General features: G+C 43.8%; 1 protein-coding gene across 1 annotated transcript; it reads right to left on the bottom strand.

Annotated features, from left to right (window-relative positions):
• Positions 1 to 4737: 4737 nt before the first annotated feature.
• Positions 4738 to 5982, bottom strand: LOC125684470 (olfactory receptor 10A7-like). The gene has a single exon (XM_048926659.1). It carries the CDS (start codon positions 5817 to 5819, stop codon positions 4869 to 4871), a length of 951 nt encoding a protein of 316 aa, XP_048782616.1. The 5' UTR covers positions 5820 to 5982; the 3' UTR covers positions 4738 to 4868.
• Positions 5983 to 12010: the final 6028 nt, after the last annotated feature.

A 12010-nucleotide genomic window follows, 5' to 3' on the forward strand; every position in this document is an offset into this window, starting at 1 on the left:
TACTGATGGCTAAAATCATTGGATGAATCACTCCCTGGAGAGCCTCGTCTTCTGTCTTGACTGAACAAAGTCCTTGAACCACTGCCTTGCACTTTGGCTGCCCACTCAGATGAATTCTGTCTCAAATGTGTTTTACATTAACACGCAGCTGTTGGACACAACTCCATAGGTAATGCAGAATATACCGTGGAATTTTGGCTATGATTCTTGAATCTTTTTGAAATTGCAGCATATATAAAATCATTACAGTTATTTCTCTTCTTTTTCTATCACAGTAAACCATTTTTATCTCAACCTGCACATTCTCCCTTTTTTTTCCAGATTCTTTCCCCAGTCCCACTGGGGGAGGGGAGAGTGAGGAAGGGCTGCGCAGCTGGATGTGGTGCTTACCAGGTGAAACCAAGACAGGTCAGTGTCACTTAAAGAAAATGCAAAATGAAAGCCAATGGCACTAAATGAAGGATTTTGTTTTTCTCCACATTTGTCTATCAGAACTGAACCTTTTTGCAGCACATCCTGTACTTTGAAAGGCAGATTATACATAAAGCACATACATGCAAAAGATTTTTTTTTTTCAGGAATAGAGATTAATTTCATTTAAAAAACAAACAAACAAACAAACACAAAACTTGTATAACTGAAATGTCATAAAACAGAATGTGATTTTTTAACTTGCAAGTCAGGTCACTGTGACCTGTGCATAGAAAAACCCCCTCAGAAGAGAAGATAACTCAGTAGAAGTGTTTTTTGGCTGATCTAATCTGTAAAACATTTCCAGGAGTTTGTAAAACAAAAGATGTTCATCTCAGGAATATTTGTTTCTCCCAGTCTGTATGGTAGTATTTCTCTTCCTTTGTATTACTATATATATATATATACAAATACATAGAAAATAATCTGAAGAATGACATGTTCAACTCTCTGCCTTCCTGAAGGAGATGAAAACATGCTTATTAATATAAAATGTATTCCCTGGCTTCAGGGTACCGTAAGATTACTGCTGTGTGGACCGTGCCGATCATTGATACATACAGTAAGTTGAGGATGACTACATGGTTTCGTAATGGCCAGGACCGGCATGGCATAGAAAAGTGTGGAAATTCACATACTCTGCATAAATCTTTCTTTAGTTCTGCACAGAATGTACAATTTTCCATTCTCTCACTCCCACTCCTATGGCAGCATGGTGAGAGAATAGGAAGAGCAAAAGCAAGAGAACTCATCTGTTGAGATAAAGGCATTTTAATAAGTCAGGAAAGGAAAAAAATAAATGACCCGTATGCATTCACTTCTGATGCAAATCACATGTAAACTGATGCCCAGTAAGTCTCTAAGCAATGTCTACCTTGGAAGATGACATCCCCAACTTATTCCAGCTCCTTCCCTTCCCTCTACTTTCCTTCCCTTTCTTCATCAGTTGTCCCCGCTGCATCTCTGTCCAACATCTTGCACACCCCCTGCAGCATGGGGAAGTTCAGATCCTGAAGGTGCTGGGCTCTACAGAGCAACATAAGAGGAAATTTGCTGCTTCCAGACACTCATCTAGATGGACATCTGCAGAGAGAAAAAGTAGAGGGGGAACACTGTGCAGAAAGAGAAAATGATGTGTATTGACTGTCTCATAGACTGCTGTACAAAGCACAGGGAAAGAGGAATATAGGTGTTGGCTGTGCATTTCATGGGAAAGGCCCAGAGCATAAGTTCTCCCAGAAAAATCTTCTTACCAGCTTTTTCTCAACAGCTTTGGCCTCCGGAAGCTCTGACCAAGACACCCTCTGTCTGTACTGGTACAACCACACTAAGGCCAAAACTGTGATCTGCACAATTGGATTCATATCCTGGTGTGAGGAACTGAACAATCAGGGGGAAAAAAAGATAAAGAAAGACCTAAAGCAGCATAAACCTCTGGACAAAGAAATTTATCCAGGCTTCTAAAATCCTCAAGGATGGAATGTTTGCAGATCATGTACTCATAGACTTACAGAACCACAGAATGGTTTTGGTTGAAAAGAACCCTACAGATTACATAGTTCCATGTCCGCTGCTGTGGACTGGTTGTCACCCACTAGATCTGCCCAGGGCCCATCCATCCTGCCCTCAGAGGCCTCTGGCAATGAGATTTCCAGAACTTCTCTGGGCAACCTATTCTAGAACTTCATTACGCTATGAATAAAGAATGTCCTTCTAACACCGTATCTAAATCTTCCCTCTTAGTTTAAGGCATTCCCCCCTTGTCCTACCGCTGTCAGACCACGTAAAAAGATACTTGTGCTGATTCCATCACCCCTTTCCACAAGCAGAGAGGCTCTATATCCTGACTGTTTTCACATCCTCTTGTCAGTTCAGCTCAGGCTGGAAACTTAGAGCAAAGAAAGTTTCAGCTTGTGATATTTCCATACACTCGACCCTGATCAGCTTACTTTATTGAGACTTTGTCGTTCAACATCAGTCTTGCTGTGCCCCAAGGCAGAGAGAAGGGCTGAGGATCTAAATCTCCCCTCCTTTAATTAAAAACCATTCCGTTTTCACCATGTAGAAAGTTGATCCCTATTATTTTTTTTATGAGATCCTGTTAAGGGAAATGCTGCAACCTGCTCTCCTCAAAGCCTTCTCTTCTCCAGGCAGACCAACTTCAACTGCCATTCTTCAGAGGAGAGGTACTCCAGCCCTCTGGTCATCTTCATGACACTCCTGTGGGATCCACTCTGACAACCACCTATTCTTGTGCTCCAGCCTCAGGTCTGGATGCAGTATCCAGGTGGGGCCTCACAAGAGAAGAGCAGAGTGGGACGATCACTTCCTTCATCCGCCTGGCCACATCTCTTTTGATGCAGCTGACCTTGGTACACACCGATGGCTCGTGTAAGTCTTTCCATTCACCCCATTGCCTTCTCCACGAGTTCTTCTCTCAGTCTGCACATGTCAAGGATTTCCCCAACCCAGGCGCAGCACCTTGCTCTTGGCCTTTTTGAACCTCATTCAATTACAGTCCAAACCACTGCCATTCACAATAAGTCTCCCTCCAACCCTGATGGAGTAGCAGTATTAAAAGCCAGAATGCCAGGCTGGCAGTAAAGTCTTGTGGCGTTTTTTTCTTTTTTTTTTTTTTTTTTTTTTGTTCAATTAGTTGGAAACAGAAATGCTGAGATACTAACAGGCTGACTCCTGTGCTTATCCCTGCCATCAGAATGGTTACAAAGCATGTTTATCAGTCAGGTGATAGGTGCTTTATATATAAAAATGAAAATGAAAATGAAAATGAAAATGAAAATGAAAATGAAAATGAAAATGAAAATGAAAATGAAAATGAAAATGAAAATGAAAATGAAAAATATATGTGGGAATACAAAAAAACCTGTTTGAACAGCAGCTGTGGAGCAAGATAAACAGCATGAGAACCAAGGAGACCTCTAGAAGAAGAAAGAACATCTGATGGCTCTGTGGAGAAGTGCCTGCATGAACGGTTGAAGAGCGTTTTGTAGAATGCTCTGCTGTCATGTAAAGGTGGATGGGAAAGCTAGAGAAAGAGAACTTGTGAAGGTATATAAGTGATGTGAGAACTTGTAATAAATGATTTGGATTGTTCACCTCTGAATCTGTGCATCAGACACTGCACATATATAAAAGTATTTTAACATTTTATTTATATGCAGACCCATTTCCTAAGCTTGCCCAGGTCCATGTCCCTTTGGTGTAGTCTGCCTACTTGCTGAGGGTGCACTTAATGCCCTTTTGTCTCATTGATAAACACTGGTAAATATGCTAAAGCATGGGTGTCCAACCTTCTGGCTTGCCTGGGCCCCGCTGAGTGAAGAGGAATTGCCTGCGGCCTCATCTATAAAGGCTGCTCCAAAAATAGTGTCTCCTAATTATTTGTATGGAAACTAACACAGAGAGCAGAATAACACTGTTTGATAGAGCAAATTCCAAGTTATAAAACATCTTTTTTGCACAGAGTCACTACCATTAGCTATGCATTTTCACCAGTTATGAGCGAGAGCCTGCATGCTGCACTCGTAAACACCTGCACTGCAGAGGTGACCCACTGTCACTGCTACCACTGTTGAAATGCTCCATCTCCATTCACTGTGCTGACATCCACTGTTTCATCTCAATAAATATTCAGCAACCATCGATGAATGCCAGTCATTCATGAATGCTGGTGCTGAATTGACCTATCAGTCACGAACCTGGCAATTTCTTCTATCCCTCACATTCTGCATTTTCTTATCCACTCCTTCAACACTCATCTACCTCTCATCTACCTGGATGGCCATCCATATATCCAACTGCAAAGTTACTCATCCATTCTCCTCTACAGCTTCACATATTTCACATTTTTCTGCCATTCACTCCTGCTGGCTCCAAATAGAGCCCACTCCAACCACTGAGATGGGCCACCTGCTTCACACACTATGAATGACTTCAGTCATCTGTTCTGTTTCATCTGTTCTGTCTGTCCGCTCCTCTGCCCATTTCTTCCTCTGTCAGCACTGATGCTCGTTTTGTCTAGGCACAAAATTATGTCTTCATTTTCCAGCCTGAAACATTTAAAGGAGAAGACATGATGTGTGAGTAAGTCAGTGAGTGAGTAAGAAAGTCACACAAGAGCAAAAGAGAAAAACTTCAATCACCAACATCTGATACAAGATCAGAAATCATGAATACTGAATTAGTAATTAGTAATTAATATACACTCATAGTGAACAAAAGACACACAAAGATGCAAAGCACACTTTGAAACACATCCATTTTTCCAGAATTTCAAGCTATCAGGGCATTTAAAAAGAGTGAAACATGAAAGAAAAATAACCAAAACCAAAACAAACATACAGAGGAGGAGAAAGCTTCCTTTCAGCAGTGTGTGTTTATACCTTCCTCAGGTCAGCTAAAATTTTGATTATCACTGCTTTCACTTCCTTATTCCTCAGGCTGTAAATCAGGGGATTTAGCATGGGGATTATAGCAGTATATATGAGAGACAAGACTTTCTTAGTGTCCTGTGAATTACTGGACTTGGGCCGTAAGTAAATCAAGGTCCCACTGCCATAATAAAGCGACACAACAATGAGATGGGAAGAACAGGTGGAGAAGGTCTTGCATCTGCCCTCTGCAGAGGAAATCTTGAGGATGGTGGAGACGATGCAGGCATAGGATACCAGGATGAGACAAAACGGTGTGAAGATGACCAGCACGGTGGCTGTAACAATCTGCTTCTCATACAAGGAGGTGTCCGTGCAGGAGAGCATGATGAGTGGAGGGATATCACAGAAGAAGTAGTTAATCTTGTTGGGCCCACAAAACGGCAGTGTGAACACCCATGTTGTCTGCACCATGGACACTACATTACCACTGCAATATGACAGCAGGACTAGGGAAAGGCTAGCTCTTCTGCTCATGATGATGGCATACCTCAGGGGGTTGCATATGGCCACGTAGCGGTCATAGGCCATAGCTGCCAAAAGGTAGCATTCGGTGGCCGCCAGGAAAATGACAAAGTAGAGCTGTGAGGCGCAGCCTACATAGGAAATTTTGCTGTCCTCTTCCTGGAAGCTTACCAGCATCCTGGGGACAACTATGGATGCTGTGGAAATATCCAGGAAGGACAGGACCCGGAGGAAGAAGTACATGGGCATATGGAGGTTGGGATGCAATGTGATCAGGAAGATGAGGAGGTTTCCAGTGATGGTGAAGGTGTAAATCAAGCAGAATGTGAAGAACAGCAAGTTCTGCAGTTCTGGGTGGCTGGACAATCCAGAGAGGACAAATTCCATCACAAGTGTGTGGTTTTCCAGTTCTCGTTCTTCATTTGGCTTCATCTGGGAGGAATTGAAAGAACCAGAGGGCCAGTCGGTACACTGAAATCAGAGTGCTTCAGCCCAGCTGGCAACCAAAGCACCTACAGTGCAAAAAAGCAAAAGCCTTTTGCTACCTGGGGAGCAGTGGGCACTTCTCTGCTTCAACAGTGCCTGCTTGCCACAATCTCTGCCACAATCTAGTTTTTCCCAGCTAAGAGGACTCTAAGGAACAGCTTCCGCCTCCTGTGCAGCTTGTTTTGCGGATGTCAGAACCAATACATTTTGGTCTTAGTTCTTCCTCAGATTTGCTTCATTATCACAGCAGCGAGCATTCTGAGGGAAGCGTCCTACCTTCAGCAGTTCTGCCATCCAGTGCCTTTAAGAAAGATGATGTGAATTTCACCAGAAAAATACAGCTTCTTTTCTTCTCTAGGGACAATGTTGGACTGACAGCTCAGATAGACAGCTCGCACTGCAGATTTAAAATCTTATTTTAAATGCAGATGCTGTTCTGCCATCGCTTGGATCATCTGTGACATTAGCACAGGATTTATTTTCCATGGAATACCAGGCGTTCTTTCTCCTAAGCGCGATAAATGGATTTAATCTGATACTATCATTCCAGTTGCCAAAGTCTGATCTCACTCTGAAGAAGAAATTTGTCAATGTTGATTAAATTTAGTTAAATTGGATACAGCTGAAAAAGCAGAGGCCTTAATTCATCTGCTGATTTATTTATTTATTGTCCAAGAGTGCAGCTGAGCTTCCTCTGAGTCATGAATTACTTCAGGTTTAAGTAGATTCTCTTGAAATCCCCACTGCCCTTCTGGGCAGGATTACTTTCAGCTGGTTTTGGAAAGGTGTTGATTGCTCAGAACTTGAGTCTTCCTCCATAGTCAGTGGGAAGGGACAAAGCAATTATGTATGTCTAATAGTAGATAATTTGCTATTTTGAGTGGCAATTTTATCTTGCTTGTCTGTTATGGACTTAGACATATCATATCTTACTTATTTAACACTATGAGTGATGCATCCTAATGCAAATGATCACTTTTAGCCAAGAGGGTCTGAAAAATAGCCAGGAACATTAGGGGCTTTGTGATTCAGGTGACAGAATTACAGGAAGAAATCCTTGCTTTAGTCTTAGATCTAATTGCTGATCTAGCCTGCTGTCTTTGTCTAATTGGACTGCCTACCTTTAGAGGGAGCATCTGAGATTTCATTCACCTCTAGCTAATCACTTTTCAGCCTTTGGTTTTTACTAATTACTTGTTAACTTTGAGTCTTTCTCCTTTTACCTTCCCTACTTTTCCCTCTGTTACAGTGACACTGTTGTATTCCACATCACAATTCAAGACACTGGCAGAAATAATCATGATGGTTCAAGATGCCCAAATTATTACTTGGCATAATATTACTGCAATCCATTAGCACAGTAAGGAGGTTGAAAAACCATGAGAGAACATTTAAAGGAACTCCTTTTCTGTATATTTTCCAGCAATCTGGGTTGTGAATTCTGACGTGTAAGCCAGCAAATAGTTGCAGTGTTCTGAACAGTGCTGATGGAATATTAATGCAGTACTGTGCCACTCGTAGCTTAGCGTTTTCTTTGTTGACAGTAAACTGATGTACAGTGAAAGAGAAGAAATTAGACAGCCACAGAGGAGAAAATGGTCATTAATTCTGTGTTCTCCACGCTCAGCCTCTGGGGGGAACCTTTACCAGACTGCGCTAGTTTTCTCAAGGCACAAAATGTCCTTTGGTGGCAGAAAAGTATCCTTACATGGGGATCTTGTCAACAAACAACTGCACACAGCAAATCATCAAAGTAAGAACTACAAACACAACTGTACTATGAGTTCATTATCTCTCTTGTTCTGCTCACTTAATCCTAGGCTCCAATTCTGGCATTCAGCAGTTTATCTTGCATCTTTCTGGATACTCTTAGGGAAGGACCTGAAGATACGTCCAGATTTTTTCTCCTTGATATGGAAAAAAGCAGAACGCGATTGCGTGGCACAAAAACTCACAGTTGATCATTACTTGTTAGCATTTACTTGTAGGGGGTTGCAGTCAGTTTCATTATTAGACTCCTCCTAAATGTGCTGTGGGATTTTTCTCTTCTCGTGTCAGAAATTTGCACTGCAGATACAGTGGTACATCTGGTGTTCTGGTGAATCAAACCACAAATATTCCGCTGAGATGTAGCCATTTAATCAGAAGGAATTCATGTTCCCTTAGTCTGCTGCCTTAAATCACCTGACATCAAATTTTAGCCACTGGGTTTTCTAACATGAACCAAGAAGCAAAATAAATATGAGATGGAGCCACTGATGAGTTTAGGTTTCAAAAGAAGAAAAAAAGAAGAATTTGAACATTTTCAAATAGTAAGAATCCTTTGAATTCAAAGATAAATTTTGTTTAACCATATGACAGCAGGTGAATGAATGTCCTGTGTCCAGTGTGCCCAATGGACATTTCTGATAACCCTTCTTATTATCAGTGAAATGGAGAGCAAGTATTACAAAAATATAGAAAAACGAAAAGCATTCTTACATACTTTTCATGAAAACAATTTTAGAATGCTTTCTTTAGCATGCTGAAGTGATTTAGCTGAAGTGGAATCAGTTGAGCTGTGTTCCCTGATCTTAAGATAAAAATCTGTGTTGCTATAGTAGCTCTTAAAAGAGAGTTCCAAATTTTGAGCTGCTGATCCTAGGTATGTTAAAAGCAAGTAAACAAACGACAACAAAAGCACCACATTCTGAAGAATCTGCATTCAGTTTACGAACAATGCACCTTTGATTTCCACAGGCAATCAATGCCTCACAGTTACCTGAAATTTTTGTAGGAAAGTCAGATCAACTCTTGTGAGTAAGCAGCTGAATGATGTTGACAGGCATTCCTTCTAAAAGGCAATCTTCATTTATTTTCCCTGGGAATAAAATGAATCCCATCAGATGCTGCTTGTAAATGCGGCTATGAAGTTCAAGTGTGGCCAAATCTGGGTGAACAGAGCGGGGTTGGTCTCTTCCCACCGGTGACAGGACAGGAGGAAACGGCCTGAAGTTGCACTAGGATAAGTTTAGGTTGGCTATCAGGAAACACTTCCTTACAGAAAGGGCTGTTAAGCATAGGAATGGGCTCCCCAGGGAGGTGGTTGAGTCACCATCTCTGAATGTGTTTGAAGACCATTTGGATGTGGTGCTCAGGGACACGATTTAGCGGAGGGCTGTTAGAGCTGGGGTTACATGGCTGGGTTGCATTTGGACTTGATCTTTAAGGTCTCTTCCAACGTGAGCAATTCTACAATTCTGTGATGTGGATTTAGACAGCTCGCAGGCCAACAGATGGAGATGTGGATCAACAGTATTCTAGTGATGTGGAACTTCTCTGGTAACAAACATTGTTCCTTTCATCGGAGAATAGATCACAGAATCACAGAATTGTAGGGGTTGGAAGGGACCTCCACAGATCATCGAGTCCAACTCCCCTGCCAAAGCAGGTTCCCTACACCAGGTAATGATGTTACGCAAATAGGAGGGGAAGAGCCTCTGTCAGTGGTTTATGGGCACAGCTCTGTGAGCAGCAGGGCAGAGGGATTTCACAGATCCGTGCCTCCGGAAAAGGGAAACAGGGGACCCCAAAGTCATTAAAAACAGCGGCAACGATCTGAGGAGAAACAAACTGATTTACTAAATAGGGTATCGGAATGCAAGGTAACACACTGCAATTCATAATACGTACATAATACATAATTAGAATTGAAGCTACTAAATCAAACATGATGACAGAGTGTCCGAGAGGTGGACAGGCCTTGCCACAGCGCTGAGGTGCAGTGCGCAGTCCGGCTGAGCGGCAGGGAGGAGAGCCTGGCGAAGAAGAGCCCCTCAGGTGACCTGCCAGGAGTTACATCTCCCCTCTGACTGCAGAGCCCCTGGGGCGTGTGGCTCTTCTTCTCTTCCGGACAGGTGCCCGGAGCTGGAGCACTAACAGTTTAACTCCTGGTGCACTACGTGATGTTACGATGTGGAATGCCGATAACCAACAATCATAACACCGCGACAACTTCTTTGTCCTGCGCCCCAGCTGCAATTTAACCAGTGCATCTGCTAGCGTAAACTTCCCAGGTTCCCATCACAGAATCACACAGAATCACAGAATTGTAGGGGTTGGAAGGGACCTCCAGAGATCATTGAGTCCAACCCCCTGCCAAAGCAGGTTCCCTACAGCAGGTCGCACAGGTCGGCATCCAGGCAGGTCTTGAACATCTCCAGAGAAGGAGACTCCACCACCTCCCTGGGCAACCTGTTCCAGTGCTCCGTCACCTCACTGCACAGCCGTTCCTTCGCACATTGGTGCAGAACTTCCTATGCTGCAGTTTCCAGCCGTTCCCCCTTGTCCTGTCTCCACTCACCACTGAAAAGAGTCTGGCCTCGCCATTCTGCCCCCCACACCTTAGATATTTATAGACCTGGATCAGGTCCCCTCTCAGTCTCCTTTTCTCAAGGCTGAACAGACCCAGTTCACTCAGCCTTTCCTCATAGGGGAGATGCTCCAGGCCCTTCACCATCTTCGTGGCCCTCTGCTGGACTCTTTCCAAGAGATCCCTGTCTTTTTTGTACTGGGGAGCCCAGAACTGGACGCAGTGCTCCAGATGAGGTCTTACCAGGGCAGAGTAGAGGGGGAGGATCACCTCCTTTGACCTGCTTTGCAACCAGAGATGGCTCCCTCTCACTCAGCTTGGTAGGATTTCTCCACCTGTGTGCCATTTCCCTGCACTTTGCACACTGCTTTTGTTCCAGTGGGGCGGATCCCTCCCTGTTACACCCTATTCATCTTTGCCTTCCTCAGCCTGTGTCCTTCCCAAACTTTTTACTTTCCAAACTCTCATCATTACATAAACTACTAACGTCATGTTTCAGTTTCACCTCCTCCTCTCCAGAGGCTTCCAGTGCTAACGCTGGGATTTTCGGTTTCCTCGCGCAGCAGTCTCTGTCCCCGGCTCTCTCTCCCACACCAAGTTCTGCTCATGGGAACGGTGCAGGGGGTTGCTCTCATGCCAATGCAGATAAACTCACTTTCTCTTTAACCCTTTTTCCTTTGTACTATTCCACTATTTGTGCCCTCAGTTAAACTTCCACATACCCTCAATTCTACTTCCATATACCATTAACGATTACACTTATACCATCAAAACAGCTTATCCCATCCCTTCAAAACCCACAAATCAAACAATACAGTACTTCAGTTTCCATAAACACCCTTCATACCTTCTTTCCCCTAACAATCCGTGCTGTTTGGTTATAAACACCTCGCTGCAGAACCAGCACTGAGTGACCCGCCTCCCTCACACACCTCCTCGCAAGCAGAACACAGTATTACATAAATGAGTTGGCACTCATTCCCCGAATGGAATGGGAATCTGTCTCTGGGTTCATCGTTCCCATTCATAAATTCCTACAAAAAGGCAAAGACTGTCAGACAATGATCATCGTTACTCCACACTCACCCTGCAGCTGCGCTGCAATGTCTCATGAAGTCAACACATCCGCTCGCAATCACACACAGTGCCAGCTTTACACTTTACCAAATCAGAGCTCCGGACTCCTTCCCAGTGCTCTGATAGCAATTACTCAAACACACGGTACTGAATGCTTACAGCAGACGGTGATAACAATAACACAACCTGCAACTCTCACATTTCAATTTGACAAGATACCCGCTGTTACCGATCACCCAAGGGAGAGCTATTGCTCTTCCTCGCGTACGACTTACAGGTCTCCTTCGTAGGAACTTCTCCAAGGAGTCTTCCTACTCCAGCCAGCCACCCAATCCGTGAGCTCACCTACCTCGGTGGGGAAGCTTGCACAATGCACGCTCCTTCATACCCCACACAGGAGGGCTCCTCACGAGTTACGGATTCCCCCTTTGCACACACATACCTGGTCTGCTGATGGATGGTCCTTGTCTGTTCCCGCAGTGACCAGATGAGGAAGGGGAGTCCTTCTGAGGAATCTCGGGGTGCACCAAAGGCGTCCCCCTCTCAGCCGGTCCCGCCGCCGAACAAAGGTTGTCCCATCGGAGGTGCCAAATGGACATGCAGAAATCAAATCCTATAGCCAGATTAAGGATATAGAGCAGGCATGTTTATTCTAGCAATGCACATGCACCCTGGAGCAAGGGGAATAGATCTGCCTAACCTGCACACC

This window comes from Lagopus muta, chromosome 25 (genome assembly GCF_023343835.1).
Source record: "Lagopus muta isolate bLagMut1 chromosome 25, bLagMut1 primary, whole genome shotgun sequence".
Taxonomy (NCBI): Eukaryota; Metazoa; Chordata; class Aves; order Galliformes; family Phasianidae; genus Lagopus; species Lagopus muta.